General features: G+C 39.2%; 1 protein-coding gene across 1 annotated transcript; it reads left to right on the top strand.

Moving 5' to 3' along the window:
* Nucleotides 1-8,084: 8,084 nt before the first annotated feature.
* On the top strand, nucleotides 8,085-19,679 carry LOC140232592 (ribonuclease P protein subunit p29-like). Its single transcript, XM_072312690.1, has 7 exons — nucleotides 8,085-8,123; nucleotides 9,208-9,320; nucleotides 10,034-10,275; nucleotides 12,247-12,318; nucleotides 15,014-15,075; nucleotides 15,843-15,944; nucleotides 17,201-19,679. The coding sequence occupies exons 2-7, from the start codon at nucleotides 9,231-9,233 to the stop codon at nucleotides 17,335-17,337; spliced, it is 705 nt and encodes a 234-aa protein (XP_072168791.1). The 5' UTR covers nucleotides 8,085-8,123; nucleotides 9,208-9,230; the 3' UTR covers nucleotides 17,338-19,679.
* The last annotated feature ends 279 nt before the right edge of the window (nucleotides 19,680-19,958 follow it).

Below are 19,958 nucleotides of genomic sequence, written 5' to 3'. Positions count from 1 at the left end.
ATACTGGATGACAGACAAGAAGAGAAAGGACAAGACACACACGCATACACACATACATGAATACCTGAAAAAGTTGAAATTTGGCTATAATTATCTTCGGAGACCCCTAACAAAGTAATGCAAATACAATGTGTAGATAATCATTCACCGACTGATTTAAATTATCATCATACAATATGGGGCCTTTGCATGATATTCCAATAACTGCAATATTAAAGATATTAGGATCTTATTTGTTGTTGTTGTTTTGGGGTTTTTTCTCAAAATTGTATCTAACAGCATTGGGTCTTTTTTATATTCATATATATATATATATATATATATATATATATATATATATATATATATATATATATATTCATATATACATGATTCATTATGCAATGTATATAATTATAATATGTCTAAAGAGAGAGCGAGAGACAGAGAGAGAGAGAGAGACAGAGAGAAATGGGAGAGAATATATTTGAAAACGGTAAGGAGACACAAATTGTCGATGCTGGCTCTTCTCTTGGAAGACTATTTGCTCATCTGAATCAGGTCTCCACTTCATGAAGTGATGTGGAATTATTATGTCACAATGATTCCAATGCTTTAGAAATAACTGCAAAAGCTTGCAAGTTCACCTTCCACGCTTTCTTTGTCACATGTATTAGGGACCTACCTAAGAAGAACACAGCAATCCTGCGGGGGGGGGGGGGGGGGTCTTCAGGGGATATGGTGTCCATTAATATTTGTATACTATTATTCTATCACGCTAGCGGTAATTTACACCATCCAAGTTTGTAGACAGTTTGAAAATGCATTTTTGGTAAAGAAAATGAAATTGAAGAAAATTGGTCCCCAACTTGAATTGTCCCGGCCGCAAGTGAGTCATTCCTGCATCTGCCATAACGATCAAACAACTTACAAGCAAACCAAACCAAACCAAACTTGATAGTAAACTGAATATCATTGACTCGATCATTTCTTGTTTCTAAAGGAAGATTTTTTTTTTTTAAAGATCCTCTAATATTTTGGAGCTTTGGGGCGTCCGTGGAGTTCCAGACCGGGGGAGGGGCTGGGTCTGCCATAGACAAAGCATTGCAGGTGTTAAAGAGGAATACATACATATATATATATATACATGGCCGGCGGAACCGGGGGTGGGGGCTCGGGCCCCCACTTTTTTTTTTTTGCACGGTGCAAAGGAATACATAAGTTGTCACCACTTTGGGCCTTCCCACTTTTTATACCCCGGAAGTGCGTAAGTGGCACTTGAAAGAAATAGATAGAAACCTTGAAGTGTGAGCGCGGTTTTTTTTTTTTTGCGCAGAAGACCGTTTTTTTTTTGTTTTTTTTTTTGCTTGTTAGCTCACGAAATCCGGAAGTGCCCTCTCCCACTTTTGAAAACGTTCCGCCGGCGGTGATATATATATATATATATATATATATATATATATATATATATATATATATATATATATATATATATATATAATGTTTTTGTTGTTGTTGGTTTTTTTTTTTGTAAGACGATAAATGATCGCAATGGCTTACTTGAGCTTTCGGCAGGCCATTCCGATGCTTATAGCTTTCTTCCAGTTTGTCCAAGTCCCGATTAAATTTTCCAGGGTCAATCGCTTTTTTTTTTTATTTCACAGGTTCCATGTTAATCATATCAACAGGTCATCTCCGTTTTGGTTTCAGATCTTGTTTGAATGATTGATCGGACCAAGCAGTTTAGCTTAGATGGGGGCACGGCATATAGTGGATAAGACTCTCGACTTTCAATTGGACTGTTCAGCGAGTTCGATTCCTGTCAAGTACCCAAGTCCTTGAAAAATATGTTTTTATCCATCACCATGTCTCTTTCGACCCGGATGAATAAGAAAAATGGGTACTTGGCAAAACTAGGATATGAAATTAAGGACATGCATAACCGTCTGTTAGACGAATAGAGCAGTAGCAACACTGAAAAAGCTACCTAGCTGTATATAGAAAAGATCTTGCAACCATTATCATAATTGTGCGTAGACAGACAACTCCCGCTGACTATAATACAGTATTCGACTGTTTCAGTTATCAATTCCAGTGGACTTCATGGCCGTTATCATTGTAAACTAAGAATAGATTATATCTGAATAAATAAACGAATGAACAAACAAAACGAAATGAAAACATCAATATAGGGTGTTGCTGTATTTGCTGAAGATTATACCGAATGTCATATTGTATTTTGTTAAAAGGTAACGGCCTGTTACATTCAAAAGGATGTCAGGCTTAATGCATTGAGTGAGCGTGGATACACATTTCTCACGTCAGTGATTCCCCGAAATCTTTATTCCTGTATAAATAACGCAAATCAAAATATGGATGAAGTCAGATCCTCACGCATTCGATGCTTTCCCCTTTGCTTTACCCGTACCATAATTATTCACAAACCCTAAGACTTGTTTACAAGGGGACTGGCAGCGTCTTATTCCTAAAGATCAGCGTGAAGTACAGGTATACACTTCGTATCCGATTTACGTAATTCTCTTTATACGAACGTCATAAACAACCTCCGAAGTAATTCGCGAGTGTATCGAGATTAACGCCTGGCTATGTGTACTAGCGAAAAATGCATGTACCAAATTTATTAAAGGTATATCTCTTTTTGAATGCTTTGCTGCTCTATCTTTTGTGTTCTTCATACCGTATATCGTTTTACTTTATGATCATGTGGGTCTCTTGACAAATTATTTTTTAAAAATCTATTACATATATATATATATATATATATATATATATATATTTCTATTGAACTCACTCAATTAAGGGCCGTTCACATCTAAGCGAAGGCCGATGAAAATTGCTGGTGGGCAGTTAGCTGCAAGCATCAAGAAGAAAATGGTTTTCTGAAGTCGGCAGTGGCGGATCTGGTGCCAAGAACCACACAGTAATGTTCCAAGCACTCTGATACGGTCTCCATTGTGTTAGATGCCGGGAAAACATCATTTATGGGGGTTCAAAATATCAGCAAAAACCAACCAAAGAAACAAAATCTCCGATCCACTTGCCGTTTCGCGGTTCGTAGACGATGCTTGGCATCGTCATTGGGTCAACCCCTCCCCAACCCTAGCAAAAAGCAAGATCCGCCCCTGGTCGGCAAAATCATTTTCAGTGCTCTGTGATCGAGTGACAGCCGGGCTATGGAGGCTGGAGGCTTTCGATGCGACATCGGACATCTTTTGCCGGCCAAACAATATGATCACCACTCTATTTCACCTGTCTAAACGCCATATTTGTATTTAGAATCCACTTGATATGCATACGTGCTGGTTGCCATTTCTGCCGAACAGTGAGAAAGCGGTTTTTTTTTCTCTAATTGTTAATATGCGACCCTGTGGAAGAAGTCGTACACTATTTTGCAATTACGGCAATCCCCGTTTCTTCCTACTGCTAGGTAGTTTTCTTGCAAAATTAATTGTGTATATTTTAGCAGAAAACGGAAAAAAAAACATCTACCGCAAACGAAGACCTTTTGTTTTATTTTTTTACGGTTAACACTTTTGTCCAAAAGGCTGTAAGTCTGGGGCTATACGTACACGTGCTTAAAGCTGATAAATACAGTCATGTAATCATACATGTATTAAACAAACAAACAAACACATTAATACAGAGTCATGATTGTGGCAATGGGGTCAACCATGCCATACTTAATAGAATGAGACATTTGATAGAAATAACGTTTGTTACATACACAACGTTTAGAAACATGGGGCATCTTGAAAGTAATTTTTTTTTTTTTGGTCACAAATGGAGATGTTTTTTTTTTTTTTTGTGTGTGTGTATGTGTGTGTTTCAACGAAAAATCATCATCCCTACGCACGGGTGTTAAACAGAATCTTTCGACCCCAAGCTTATAGCACAAACAAATGTGAAACTTCTGAATGAATACTTATGTACATCTATCAGGAAAATTTACTTATGTTCAGTGCCGGAGTACATGACCCATATTGCTTATTTAAATCAGTGAATGGACCGGTATGTACCATGTGTATGTATGTCGATGCTTATTCATTTTTTTTTTAAATTCATTAATTTCTTTCATTTCCACCAGAAACATTAATTTTTTAACAGCAGTTGAATGTGCAAATTACATTGCAATGTACAATAAACGAAAAGTACGTGTACAAATTGTATATGGAAATGCTGGAAATGGGGAGGAATGCTAACATACGCTCTTACAAACCTATAAACAAGTAAATGTACAATATAATGTACACGTAGAAGGAATTTGGACAGTCATAGAACACAAAGAGAACAGAACACATCCACCAGTCACTGTAACCACATAATACAGATTTACAAACACACACACACACACACACACAAACACACACACACACACATACACACACTCGAGATGCATGCATCAACAGAAAAAAAAAAGCACCTAGTTGTCCATCCGCACAATCACGGCCAAGCATCCGCCCATCCAAACACGGCGCAAGCACACACACACACACACACACACACACACACACACAACACACAAAGACAAATTTCCAAAACAGTAATTCGAGAAGCATGAAGTGTTGAGCCACGTGGAATATGAAATCAGCATCTCTATGCCAGAAATGCTGCATTTAATCAAAAAAAAAAAAAAAAAATGATACCGCATCACAAACAAACATGTACATGAAATTGCATGTTGATCACTTTTGGTAAACATGATGGTAAGCACAATAACGATGCTTACTGATGTCACGAATTGCAATCGAGAACAAACCTCTTTAAAGAAATTGAATTCATTTGATAATCATAGAAACAGCTCCAATGGTTGTGAATTTAATTCTCGTACAAGTACTTTAGTGTGACAGAGGGAAAGGAATCTTCGCGCTGGAAGAATGGTCGTTCCTTATGTTCGCCATGTTTACCAGATACATGTACATGTGCATGTACTTGTACTTACTTTAGTAGTATTTTTTTCATTTTTCTATCGTTGTTCTTGTTTGGTCACGAACGGCTGTGGCACATCTCTCCCAGATATCAGCCATGTCCACAAATCGGGATGGAAACAAGACGACAGAACACTGCCTCCCGACAATGGCGATAATTGTGTGTCCCTCTCACATCTCGCACACCGGTGCCTCTCCTATTCCCTTCCATGAACAGACTGTTGACAGCTGATGAGCCATCTCCACATATTATATCATGGTCTGGCACATTATACGAGCATTGCTCCCAGAGACTCTCAGTTGACCTGTAGCTTGCCTCCCGATGCTATGTCCTGGTGTACACTAGTTCGCTCTCTGAGTCTCTGTGTAGAACTGTCACGAGTCCTGCTCCGCATCCCGCCATGGACTTCTCCACGTGTCCCCTTTATGTTCTCAGATCTGCAAACCTCACATGACATGCAGTGTTTCAACTTTCTTTGAAAACTGGCTGACTGTGTATTGTATGTAAGAGTGTTAAATTTATCCACAAAAATGTATTTGTATAAATTCATTTTCCCTTTCAGCTTTCCATAGAGTTTATTTTCCATACATGCCCCTTACAATTTCTTCTCACACTTAGCCTCCCATACATCCCAATTCCTTTTCCCTTCCTTGTGCCTAGTTTGATGACTTTGGACACCTAAATGAGAGTTACACTTTGATAACGCTTGTATTACTGCTGCCATTGTACGGTACAAATATTACACATGTACATTTCAAAAACTGCTGGGATCTTTAGCTGATTTCTCTGTTTAAACTTTGTAACTAAATTCAACATGTAAACAAAAAACACATAATACAGTACCGTACCATGTAATATCATCCGGATATGAATATGATTGCTCTACCTGATACCTGTGACACTGTATACATGTTGAAATACATCTCTCACTTCTTACGTACAGCTGTAACTTAATTTTGACTTAATGTTTTGACTGTCTGTCATTTTAGGGCGCTTAATGATTAGCAAATCCATTGCCAGGTCTAGTTTGGCTGTCACATTACACACTCACACTCGGGCAAGATATTACATCCACTACATGCACTCAGCTCTAGATCTGTGCTTCTAGTCGGCACGTTCGGTTTTCATTCCAAAACACTTTTTCACAAGCACATAATGGGCATGGAATTAGTCAAGCCAAAAAGCAAAACAAAACAATACAAAATGGGACCTACAGCCGTCATATCGGTTATAATGGACCAACACATGCATTTTAAAGCTTGGTGAGGTTTGGGCAACTTTCAGACAACATGGCACCCCCCTCTGACCTTCACATAAAAGTCCAATTCCAAGTTGTTACATACATTCTTGTAGTACATGTACCCATTCTTTTCTTTTTTTCAGACCTCAGTCCCTTCTTTAGACTGTGTTCCTTTCTTGTTGTTGTCTGTGAGTATGCGTCCATCTGTTGGTATCAAATTTGGGATTCCATTCTTGACCGGATATGCAACATTGATAGCATGGCAGATGAGTTCGTTGGTGTCAGAGTCATAGCTACAATGAAAAGCAGTCAGAGGAACAAAAAAAAAATAATAATAAGAACAAGAAAAAGAACTACACTGTTTAAAAAAAAAAAAAAACCAGACCAAGACTGTTTTTGCATATGCATGGAAATCTATAAAAGAATTGGCGATGATTTTGTAAGCAAGTAACCATGAGATAGAGGCTGACGTGTCACTGTCTTCAGAGTTGATAAACTGTGTATGTAATGACATTTCTTCACTTTATTATGGGGTGCTGTTCGTTATTCCGAAGGTTCGCTGTTCCGAAGGTTCGTTAATCCGAAACACGCAAATTCCCTATACCTAGAGGCTCGTTAAGGTAAGGGGTATCAAAAGTTTATTTGATGAAAATCGGTTTTGGAATATTCATGGCTGAGATATCCAAAAACAAGGTGAAATAAAGAGATCCTAATAAAAGGCATGGCCTGTCGCCTTTTTTTATTATCACTTTTTTGGATATTTCAGCCATTTGAAAACCAATTTTCATCAAATAAATGTTGAATCCCTCTTAAAATTACATGCTTTTCATATTTCATAAGAGATTTCTATTATCTCACTTAGGAATGTTCAAAACATGAATCCCCACCTCAACCAGTACTGTACAGTCCCTTTAAAGCTCATTGAATTTTGCTGCTAACTGGCACTCAAAGTCTGGTATATTCAAATCAATGAAAATACAAATGAAGAAAAATTACTGTGTTTGATGGAAAGAGAGGTTTTATTTTAGCACAAGTAATATTGAAGACTCTACATCTGTAAAACAGTATAGACGTCAAACCCAGTACGTAGGATAGAAGTGAATTAAATTTTCTCATACTAAACTCTATTTATATGAGAAAACCTGAGTAATTTAGATGACATGGCATCCAGTGTCTAGAAATTTGAAATCGGTCTGGACAAGCTTTGGAAAAACCCATCAAGTTCAAGTTTGACGCCATCCCACCTGGCCATGACCCAGCCAACTTAAACATCACAAAATCTGGCATTAAATAGCCATGTTTGACTAAGCGCCAAAAACCCAACAACAGCAGCAGCAGCAATAACAGCATCATCATCAACAACAACAACAACAATAACAACAACAACAACAACAAATGGACCTGAATAGAGAGGCTTTAAGCTTTAAATTGAAGTCTGCGTTCAGTATCAATAATAGGTAAACTCTTTCTCAATGATGAGATAATACAGTAATTAAGGCGTAGCAATGTGCGGCAGTCGGCCGCGCAGCTCGCCGGCCCAGGGCGGGCGGCCAACGGCAGGAGCTGCATGGTCATGCAGCGGCGTTCTTTTTCTAGCAAACTGTTGAAGTTGTGTTACTAATAGGTAGCTTACCTGAGGGCCTGCTTTGAAATCGGGCACACCAAGATCTTCAGCAAGTCTGTATCAAGTGAATCTGTCCTCTCTCCTAATTGACATCTCGCACTTTTAGTGACAGTCCGTAGAAGCAATTGTCCTTTGAATTTGCTCCCTACTCGACGCGAAAATACGCCGGTCCATGTGCTGCCCAGTTTCATAAACAACGCCGCCATCTTTCTTGCGCAATCGCTTATTTCACGTTCCGCTAGCTAGCTGTAATCGTGTACACTGTACCTTCAGCGTTTGTCGAGTCCTAGTCGAGAGAGAGAACAGAGAGAACCGTCAGCAGCAGCGACAGGGGTGATTAAATTGTCATATGTAATAGATGTGAGATTAAGTATTCATTGTATAGTATTGTACCTAGTTTCCCTTACGTGAATTCGATATTTTGGGAGGAAACCTATTCTTAACTTGTAAGAAAACAGCGTCGAAGGGAACTGGAATGAGAACTCGTGCCCATCAAGCTCATCAACTGTAGTCCCACTGCCTTTTAATCGTGTTATAACTATATAAGTTTAAGAAAAATAGTTTTCATTAGATTTCAAAGGTAAGGCGGAGTAAATTACGTAGTTTACCGGCAGTCAGTCATAGATAGCGTAAGTGTCGGGCTGTCAGCAAATGTAATGTCCCCTATTACAGAATATGCAGGCTGCAGTGCAGTGCAGGACTGGACTCTGGCAGCTGGCCCTGGACGAACGAAAGACAAAACTTAATTTTAGATTATAAATCTACTTTTAAATACTAGATCCTATTGGGCCTAGTAAACCTACTAGATCTAGTTCTTGCAAAATCAGGCAGAAAATGCATGTTGCTGGTGTTCACACATTAGCAACTGTCCAAACTCCAGACTATCACTCTTAAACTCTTGTTATTGTTGTTGTTAATGTTGTCGTATTTTAGTGTATTTTCTTCTCAGAACAAAGTAACTTTTTAAACCATTGAAGATGTACTGATTTTGCTACTTGAACACACATTTCCCATAGAGACCTGCTCGAGTATACATGTACTTGAGGCTCGTCCTCAACAGGTCCAAGTTAAGAACTTTATTATTATCCTACAGCAAAATGAAACCTACCAAATACCATATTTACCATGTGCATGTGCAGCTAGTACAGCTATTCATTGTAAATTTTACAACTTTTGTGTGTGTGTGTGTGTGTGTGTGTGCATGCGTGTGTTTCCTTGTTCTTATAAGAGTGCTGTCAATATGTGTACAGGTACATGTTATGGATTTCAGGATATGCATGTGCAGTGCAAAATAGGATTTTACATATCTGGTAATTAATACTATAGGAGTAGGATGAACAATATGAAACATGAGTTGTCTGAAGTTTAAGGGATTCCATGCTGTACCTTTTGATTGCCATTTTGATTTAATGTACAGAACACAAGGAACCACATTCCAGCATGTCTTCAATGGAGACAGAGGAAGGCACATGTATGTGGCTCTACAGAAATCTCCCACAGGACATTACAGATGATGACTCCTTGGTTAAGGTACAAGTAGGCAATACTTCAGCATGTTTTTAGAGTGTGCTGTGACCCCCAGACATTCAAGTAATACTTAGGTGTTGAGCGCCTGTTCAACCATGTTTCACTACTCATTCAAAATCAAACCATTCACAAAGATTGAGGAAAGCATATGGATATCTGTCTATGATTCATCACTCGCAACAAACCCCCAAAAAAGAAAGAAAGATAATGATAATAATAACACCAGTGATGACATCGTCATGGCATTCTTATTTGATATAATAACACAAAAGTTTCCATATTACGAGTGCATCTTGGTCGAGTCCATGTGTTTGGACAAAGATGACAACTTGAAAGAATTGTTCAGTAACATCTGAGAGCATCAAGGGATTATTTGTGTGACTCTTTGATTGCAGATTCAGTGTAAATCTGTAGATCTCATTCTTTTGATGATATATTTTGAATAGGGATTTTTTTTTTTCTTGTAAAAAAAAATCTTGATTTGGACATATGCTGTCCAGGAAAAATGTCAATCTTGAATACAACTTTGAGAAGAAGTGTTCAACACAATCACACTTCATATTTTTATTTGTTTTCATAAACTATTTGGGAATGAAATAACATGTCCAGTCCATGCCCAAATGAGATAATTGATTATGAAATAGATAGAACTTATATATCGCACATTTCCTTATTTTCATACATCCCCCCCCCCCATGGTTTCATTCTGATGGCAGCCGACTGCTGATCCTGGCCGATTTGTCACCAGCTTCATCAAGCGGCATGTACCCGATAATCGGGCCTCGGAGAAGGTTAGCCTGGTGAGGCGGCGAGATGTCATCAGTGAAGGCGGGAAGGTGAGGAGGAAGAAACCTGCGAGGAAGGAGACGTCCAGCAACCGGAAACGAGGGAAGAAGATGCTGAGCACGCGGGAGAAAAAGAAACTGAGACTCTTTGAAATCCCTCCAGAGCAACAGAAGTGAGTGAAACACACACATATACACACATAGGGTGCGTTCGAGCGCTCTAAAGTGAACCAAAGCGAACTGAACCAAAGCATACCGTATCAAACTGTGCCAGATTTGAAGTCTTCGAGCGCTCTATTGAGATAGCGTACCTCACAAGTTATTTTTAGAAAAGGTCACACATTTTTTTAGCAAGAATGTCATCCACCTGGCGCTTGAACTACTTACAGCTGTCCCGAACAAAGAGAATGATGTCTTTGCATTGTGATGTATGTGCATGATACGCGCATGCTTTACAGCGAACTTTTGGTACGCTTTTGGTACGCTCTTGGAGCACATCGGGAAGTGATCCACGTTTGGCTTGGTACAGTACGGTACGGTACACTTTAGGAGCGTTCGAGCGCTCCTCTGGTGCGGGCACGGTACAGTACAATTCGCTTTAGTAGAGCGCTCGAACGCACCCATAGAGGGTGAAAAGAAAAATATCTCAAGTGCTGAAAAATCAAAGGAGGCTGCCCATGCTGGGCATTATCCCTGTTTTCTGTTTTTTTTTTTATATAATGAAGTGCTTCTGAGATCATGTGATTCCCTCTTGACTTGACTTACTTGCTCAGGACTGAGTGTTCCCGTGCTTTCCTGTGGCAAATCCTTCTCCATTCAGTCCCATTCTGGGCTTGAGTATATTCTGCCTCTTCAAGGGTTGGTTCCAAGATGTTCCTGGTCTGATCTTTCCATCTGGGGGAGGGGGGCTGACCATGTTGTGAAGTCATATTTTTTTTTCTTCTTCTGGGGTATTCCTTAATGACCATTGGATATCTTTTATCATGAGCAGCATCTGTCTCATAGCCACGTCATTTGCCTTTACCTGGTGAATGGCTGGTTTGTTGCACTTGTACAAAGTGGTGGTACTGGTATTGTGTCAATGTAGGCCTCATCATTTGGGAACTGCATGCATGTTCAGGTGCATGCTGAAATGTTCTTTCCTGGATTCCATAACCTCATGCAGTGCTGTCTGAGATATACTGTACCATTCTTATTTATCTATTTATGTATTTATTTTTTTTTGCAGCTAAATGTATTTTGTTCCATTCTCCATCAAGCTTTCTAATTGTTTTGAAGAGCATCACAAAACCCACAAGGAGTTATTAGACTTGATTTTCCAGTAGTAATAATATCCAGTGTGTGGGTCAACTTGACTTAGTAGATTGTGTTGTTTCCTAACAGTTGCCCCTTTTGTAGCTAGATTTGAGGTTTAGAAACCTAAAATAAAGTACCATACACATTACAGCTTTGTAGATAAACACTTCTCTCATAAGTTGTTTTCCTCAATTTTGAACTCAGTAGATGTATGTGATGATGTGTATTCAAACCGCACAGAAACTTTACAAGCAGCCAGCAGTGGCATTGCTACTGTTGTTTGAAATGTCACCAATATTAATGAGTATATAAAGTTTAAAATCAATCAGATGCTCCCTTTCAGAGATTGCTGTGAAGTTTTGATTTCTATGTTTTTGTTTTACACACACACACACACACACAAACACACACTAAAGTGTGATTCAGTGCACTTGAAAAGACCCTAAACTTAAAAATCCCTATTTCGCAAAAGAAGAACTCCTATAATGATGATAAAGTGATTTTCAATTTCTACTTTGATTGGTTTGGAACATCCAGTTTTGATGAGTAGCATATAATTTTTAGGCCGAGAATCTCCCCATTTGGAATTTGGCCTTTACCATAAAATCTAACCCTTGTAAATCCCATCTGTAATGTTTGCAGTCTTTAATCTTTGAAATGCATAAAGCCTTCATAAGTATCTTACCTGAATCATGTTATAAATACCTATAAATATATGCAGACAGGATACTCTGTACCAATTTATGGCTTAATGCACAGTATGCATTATCTCGCATAGGTGTCATATCACAAGGCGTTTGGATTTCGTTTTATCCAATAATTGACAAATGCACGCTTGTGACCCCCAGGTATGAGCTGTACACGCCTCTGCACCAGCTCTGGTTGGATTACATGAGAGAGACGCTGATGACACAAAACCCGTGAGTAGCCTTGAAACCGTTGCCTAGCAACAAGATTCAAAACACAGACTTTTGTCAGACTGATAATCCCCTGGGGGTGTTCGGGAATTAGCCAGACTCCACAATACTGTAGTCAAGTAGATGAATACTTAAAACCTGTTTATTTTGTTTTTGTTTTGTTTTTATTTTGTTTTTTTGTTCTTGTCACAAGGTTGAATAGAATCTGCTACAGCTCTTGAATTTGTGCGGGCTGGATGCTGATTGTGCAATCCAGTGCGGCGAAGTCAGACTGGAAAACGCTGTGCACAGAAGGGCTTTTGTTTTAATAGACATCCCTAAATTACCAATACATCACCTGCAAATCGCTGTAATTCATTAACTGAATAACACTTCCCTTAGTGTGGGACATGGATACATGTTGATGCACATTTTTTCAGAAAGCCAGTTTGTAATTCACTCATGTGCACACTTAGACAGGTGACAATTCCTTTTTTCTCAGTTGGTGTTTGCACTTTCTCATTGTCAAAGCGATAATACATGACCTCACCTGACGTAACAATTTAGTGAACTCATATTCATATACAAAGAATGAACCTGAGTTTAATCGGGTGACTGGAGTGGTTCATCAGTTTATTCTTGGGGAAGCATCCATTTCATTCTCATGCATTGAATGCATTTTTCTGTTACTCATTATTGCTAAATTCCAAACTTGCTGTATTAAAGACAGATGTGCTGGCTAGCACCATACAGATTACATGAATAATCATTCTATCCAGATGCTTATACCAGTGAATGTAAAATCCAATATGCCTGTTATCTTAAATGATCTTTTCTTGATCATGCACATTAGTGGAACCAGGGAGGTGCTAGAGAAGGAGAGGCAACTAAAGCTCTCCTTTGAAGTCATGCGCGGCACCGCCGAGAAGTTATGCGTTCAACTGCAGGTGTTACCCATGTGTTTTGACAAAAGAGAGCACAATAATCGGGACTAAGCGCTGTCACATCTTGAAATATTTGCTCCTACTCCAATTCGCTCTCTCTTTCAATGTGATGGCAACAATGAATTTTTGTACCTTGAATTGGAGCAGCGAATCAAAATGCAGTGTAAAACTCACAATTTTAACAGCAGATAGTTCAAAAACACGCTGGAACACGCTTTAACGGAGTACTTTATTTGAAAGATCAAAATATCCCCTTATTAACAGATAGAAAATTAACATGCGGAAATGTGCGCATTATAGAAAAAATTAGGTTTTTAAGAGGGCCTAATTTTCATTTCCTTTCGATTTGCGAATTACGAAGAAACCAGAAATACATGTTAATAATATTGAATTCTTTCCTAAACTATTCTAAATCAATTCGAGTATTTCATTTAAAATTTTGCGGTGAAATAAAGCTTGTAATTCAACGAAAGGTGAAATGCGTTCTTCGTCTCCGAACTTCGTCTTGCAACTAGAGCGGTGCCGAGCATGACTTCAAAGCGTAATGGAATGCTAGACATCCCATTGTAACGCCTTGAACCCAAACATGTGTTTGCATGAATTACGAAGAGTTGCCACTCCATCTCTGTAACACCTCCCTGGTGGAACTATGAAATGGCTTATTCTGTTGTTTTGAAAGTGTATTCTCTTTTGTGAGGATATGAATGAACACCTTGATATGAAATGGCAGGACAATGACATGTAAAAGACCTTAGTAACGTGTCATAGAATTATTACCCCATAGAAGGTCAATTTAAGGTCTCATGCTCTTGAATAATATCCAGTCATGTTGATAGGTGGTTATTAATGTGTGGAAATTGATTGTCATTCATCTACATTCCGTTGTACCTTGAACACATGCCAAAAAATTCTGGTCTGCATAAGATTTGCACTGTCAACATGATCAGACGATGGGCTTTCATAAACAGAAGTCAATTAAAATGTAGAAGGCAGAGTTTTATGAGAGTGAGAAACATTAAACAAAAACAAATAACTGCTTGAAATGAGGGGAGTAGAATACTGTTCAAGTGGATATTTTCATGGGAGTAATTTTACATGCTCAGCTGGGCAAGATGAATTTTGCGTGTTTTTAATTCTGTGGAATCACTACATGGAGTACTGCAACATATGACATACAGTAATATTAGCATGCTTTTCTTTTTGCGACAGCTTCTGGTTGTGCGAAATGAGCGAAAATTTCCACACTGCAAAAATGTCCCCTTTTGTGGTGTGGAGTAGATGGGGTGAAGCATGTATGGTAGTTAAAAATCTAGTCTGTGGATTATGAAAATTTTGATCATGTAAATGCTCCTTACACATCTCATACACCAACAGTTGGCAAATAACGAACACACTGACACAAACTTCATACAGATATTTTCACAATTAATGCAGAGGTCACAGACATTTTGCAAGATGTTATTTTTGCAGATGGTATTGTTAATGCACTACTGTATTACCCTAGCGCATGGCGACACTTTTACATGTTGGTAAATTCACAATGCACCTGTGACTTGCAAAATTTGCAAAGATTAAACCCTCGTGCAAAATAACAGCTTATACAGCATGCATATATACAAAGGTATGCCTATTTGCATGTGCTGTAGTGCATGGACTATGATTAAAACTATCTTTGTGAATTCAGTTTGTGAATTTTTGTTTTATTGTGTGCATGTAAAAGTCGGTGCTTAATTCTAAACTTGAATTCTTGTCTGTTTTGTTGGTTTGGAGTACAGGAGCATGCCGCAGCTTCAGTCGAGGCTGCTCAAATGTGATCTTCATGGCTGCGTTCTGACAGGTGAGTTCAAAATATACAGCACCTCCTTTTGAATTTTCTACGAGTTTCACAGGACCGCAGAGCTGTGATCTGACAGGTCGTTGGTTCAAACCTCTCTCCTAGTGACACCAGTGTCCTGAATGGTTCCATAATATTTGCTCCTGTGACAATTGCTCCCATGAGATATCTGCATGCTTTCATAGCCAAACATAAATTCTACCCACAACCATAAAACCTCAACCCTAATTTTAATCCTCACATCAAATTAAACCTTAAACCCTATCATGACCCCAACCTTTTAAAGGTTGGGGTCGTGATTTACCCTAACCCTAAGTCCTTGGAGAAAATAAGACCAGAGCAATTGTCACCGGAACAAATGTTGTGTCACCATCTTGCACATGTAGTGTCCAAGTAGTCTAGGTGTAGAAACACAATACTGGAAGGCCATTTTGTATGTTACAAATTAGGTAGGATGGTGAGTGAAGCATTCTAGAATATGCACAGAAGTAACAATGAAGTGCTAGGTACAGGAGAAGTAATAATTTATCATATTGATAATGATGATGATGCTTAAAAGAGAAAGCATACATGTAGTAGTAAATGAAATGTAGCACAATGGTAATGATTATCATTTTACTATTATTCTTTATCATTGTCAGTATCATCAGTATCATATACATCTACCACTACTACTATCACAACCACCATTTCTTGTACTGCCACTTCTTCTACTATTACTACATGTATACTGAAGTCAGTTTTGTCTTGTGCACTTTTTTCCAATGCAGTCACTCGTTCCAAGTGCCCCTCATACGTTGGTACATCTGGTATCCTGCTTCAGGAAACCAAAAATGTGTTCAAGATCATCACCAAAGATGACAAGCTCAAGGGTAGGTTTCATTCTTCCATCTACACCGAGAGAAAGAATCAAGAATGAAGTTCAATTTTACATATTGTCGCTGGGGCGACAAGACCTCATATCTACAAAATGTCAAATGTTCAGGAGAGCAAAAAAAAAACATGGCAGCGAAAGCACTGTATCCAATGGGATAGACATTCCTTTCACATGCTGTGGTGGCTTCATTTTTGGGGTAAGACATCTAGGATTTGGACAGGACATCACTTAACTGATTAACTGATCATTAATCCAAAAAAGTCATTTTCACCAAAATTGCAGATACAAGGTCTTGTCACCCCAGCGACGATATGTAGATGCCATTACCCTTGAAATTTGAAGTGTATTCTTTCCGCATTGCAGGGAGTAATGGTCGTCCTTCTTGGCAAGCCTTCTCAAAAAGCATCAAATTTCATCCAAGCTTTCATAGGCAGTGGGGATGATATCAAATCTGCATGCCTCATGCTTTGACACAAACTTGTGATGAGTGAGAAATTGAATTGGTCATGTAATTTTCTGTTACTGCAGGCTTTATCCTCCTCGGGTATCATTTATACTTGTAGCGGAGTTTAAATGAAAAAAACCCAAACCATCAAAATGCAGAATTACACAATTTTTGCATTGTGATGGGATATCGTGATCATGGATGGAATGCTTTGATGTAGTCAACTTCATGAAAGCCAGCTTTCAAACTGCAACTATTTGATTTCTGCTCAAGACCCTCTACACTGTTTGAAAGATGAGGACTGCTACCTGTGAAAGCAGTACAACGTCGAGTTGTTGTTACCTGCGTATTGCACCTGATTAACAAATTGCCCTACACTGAGACTAAATTGGGACTTGTAAGATGATTTTACGATAGTAGAGAGTGGTTGAATGCACAATTGAAAGACACAGTGGCGAAATGAGAAATAAAAAGGAATTGTGGTAGATTAAAGATAACTAGGGAGCGCTCTCCCCAAAATATTTAAAAACACATAATATGGAATAAAAGCAACAAAGTTGTGGTTAGAATCAGGATGAGGGTGAAGACCAAGTTGGATACTCGTTTACTCCTTACAATGTGTGTTGTGTGGCAAAGGGGGTGGGATGAGGCAGATTGGGTAGTCATGACTTCGTGATGGTGGCACTATTTTTACTGCCTTTCATTCATGAGCTTCTCATTAGTGGGATGAATGGTATTGTGTAGGGAGTTTCCAGTGCATTAAACTAATGGGTTTTTTTTTTTCCTTTCTGTCTTCCCCCAAACAGTGATACCCAAAAGTCAATGCTGGTTCATGTTCGCTGTGGACCAGTTTGCCATCACCATCTATGGCCAGCATTTCTGCCTCCGCAGCAGCATGCGTTCGGCCAAGAAGTTCAAGGCGAGGCCAACCATTGAGCTCTGATGGCGGAGGAAAGGGAAGTGATTTGGAGCTCGACGAGTTGATGTGGATGATGTTCCACACGTGGTGCACGCCATGGGAGCCAGACTGTCCTTCATGGAAGATTATGTGTGTTGATTGGATGTGAAGGCGTTGGCATGAAGTATATTGTAAATGTACCAGACAGTTCAGGCATGTCTGTTGAAAGTTAAATACTCACAGTGCCTATTAACCCTGATACTGTCAGTCCATCGCTCTTCAAGCTTACCGAGAGATAGACGTATTGATGGAGGAGGCGGGGCCGCTCAAACTACACATGTGAAGTTGGCAAGGGCACTGAATATTTGTTGACTGCTTGATTCACTGTTATGTCACCACTAATCTTGGAAGCAATCTGGTCGATACCTTCAAAGCATGTATTCCCTGCTATTGACATTAACTTTTTTGGAGCATCTCATCTCTTTTATGTGTGACCACTTTAAAAGGTCATGTTGTTGGCACTGTACCTCATAGCTTTGGGTCACATGCCCTTGCTAGTGGCACACAAAGAGACTTGCGAGAGGTCAGAGTCCGTAAGGAATTCTCCATCTACCTCGCGCTCTGGCTCAGGAGTCTGTTTTTTGTCGTTATCGTCACTGAATTATTTATCAATTTTGCATTGACCCCTCAGATATAGCAAAAGTGTTAATGACAGAGAGGTAATCTTGTAGATGCTTGGAATTGGCAAGGGTGATTGAAGTGGAGTTCTCCCCACCGACCCCAATTACACTAAGAGCCGGTGCACCCACTGGTGGGGGAATGTGAAGCATTGTGGGCGTGTATTGTAGTATTGTGCTCCACCCCACTTCCTGCATTTCTCTTTAACTGTTGATGGTGTCCAATGCATTAAGTCGATGGGGATTGAAAAGGCAGGGGTGAGAAAGATCAGACAGTGCCATATGAAAATTTCCTCCGGCAGAGTGCTCTGGGAGAACTTGTGGTAGCTAGTAACATGGACTGCTTTTGATGTCAGACAAATGGATGATGGAAACGGATCAAACATATCAACCACTTAGGTGATTCAAGGCTCGTTTGCTAAGATTCTGTGTAATTCAAAGTTTGTATGTGTATAATGATGCTCTCAGTGCAGTGTAAAACTTGAGCACTAGTGCAGTGAGGTTGGTGCGTGTGCATGTACAATATTGTATTGTGTGCGTGTGATCGGAATGAGTGTATGTGTGTGTAATGAGTAATGATGTGTTCATGATAAAGAGTGTGTGCCTGGGTGTGAGTTTGTGTCTATTGTGATCACGTAGATTTCAAATGTTGGGTAGTAATTGCCAGTTATTAATTCTACCACCAGCCTCACTTGTTCAGCATGCATGGTGAAAATCCCCAAAAGTGACCAATTGAAAATATACGTAGATGTGAAGATTCTTGTGGAATCTCTAAAGTGAACAGTGAAATTTCATAATTCTTAATTCCTTGTGGAATCGATAGCAGCCATCATGTATTAGAATACAAAACAAATAGAAAGAATTACTGCCTCTATTCTTCTCTTCCTTTTAAATTAGTTAACCCTCCCTAGAAAAAAAAAAAGTTGTTTTTTTTTTCTCCCTCCTCTTTCATAGTTGCTGTTGATGGACGTTCATATCATCTCCGCCAAGGGAGGTTTTGTTTTCATAGGCATTGGTTGGTTTACTTGTTGGTTTGTCTGTGTGCAAAATAACTCAAAAAGTTGTAAATGGATTTGGATGAAACTTACAGGAAAGGTTGGGAATGACACAAGTAACAGATGATTAAGTTTTGGTAGTGATCTGGGAATTTTTGTGGATTTTATGAAGGATTTTTCGATATTTTTGCAAGTAGGGTCAATGAACTTGGGAGTTCAAGCTGCACATTTTTGAGGTTTTCATATGCGCACCAAAGTGTGTGCTCTAGTTTCTGCTAAGGCGAGGCGTGCCGCACAGCTGAAAGTTGATGACGTAACAAAAGGCTTCTATATTGGGAAATTTGGTAACTTTCAGCATGCATACACGCGTATAGGTGGAAATCACTGATCTTTATGGAAGAACAAGATCATTGATGGGAGTGAGCTGCTTGGCGGAGGTCTGCACTCTCAGAGTGCTTCTCTAGTTATTCCTGAAACAGTAGTGTGCAATGATACAGGTAAAGCAGACTGTGTCCAGAAGTAAGACTGGAGATTTTGTGTGAAGGCGATTATCATAATGTATGTATTCAGCACTATGGATGGTTTTCATGCATTCCCGTAGTGACAGGTGCTCTGATGAATGTTGGTTTTTCACCGTAATACTCAGTTGTGATCAACATCAATGTGCACGTCATGTGCTGATAAATAATGATAATAATAATAATAAATAAAAGGTCCACTGACATTTTACATGTATGACGTCTCATTTGTGACGACTGTTGTCGAAGGATATTGGCATATTATTTAATATGCCTTTTCAACTCTTTGCAACACTCCATGCAGGAGGGGGGGGGGGTGGGATGTGGAGGCACCTGATTCATCACAAGAAAAATGATTACACCTGCTCCTTGTGACACCTGTCCACCTACTCGATGCGGATGGATGCGTCCAGGGTGGCAGGGGCTTGCTTTAGCTGCAAAGCATGAATTATGCATGTTCATTACTATGATTGATT

Source organism: Diadema setosum, chromosome 9 (assembly GCF_964275005.1).
Source record: "Diadema setosum chromosome 9, eeDiaSeto1, whole genome shotgun sequence".
Taxonomy (NCBI): domain Eukaryota; kingdom Metazoa; phylum Echinodermata; class Echinoidea; order Diadematoida; family Diadematidae; genus Diadema; species Diadema setosum.
This window is presented reverse-complemented; position numbering and strand designations above follow the sequence as displayed.

Excerpts from the sequence above, each read along its gene's own strand:
- LOC140232592 (XM_072312690.1), top strand. The coding sequence starts at position 9,231 with ATGTCTTCAATGGAGACAGAGGAAGGCACATGTATGTGGCTCTACAGA. Across the intron at positions 9,321-10,033 it reads ATGATGACTCCTTGGTTAAG|CCGACTGCTGATCCTGGCCG; the intron begins GTACAAGTAGGC and ends TTCTGATGGCAG. Across the intron at positions 12,319-15,013 it reads ACGCTGATGACACAAAACCC|GAGCATGCCGCAGCTTCAGT; the intron begins GTGAGTAGCCTT and ends TTTGGAGTACAG.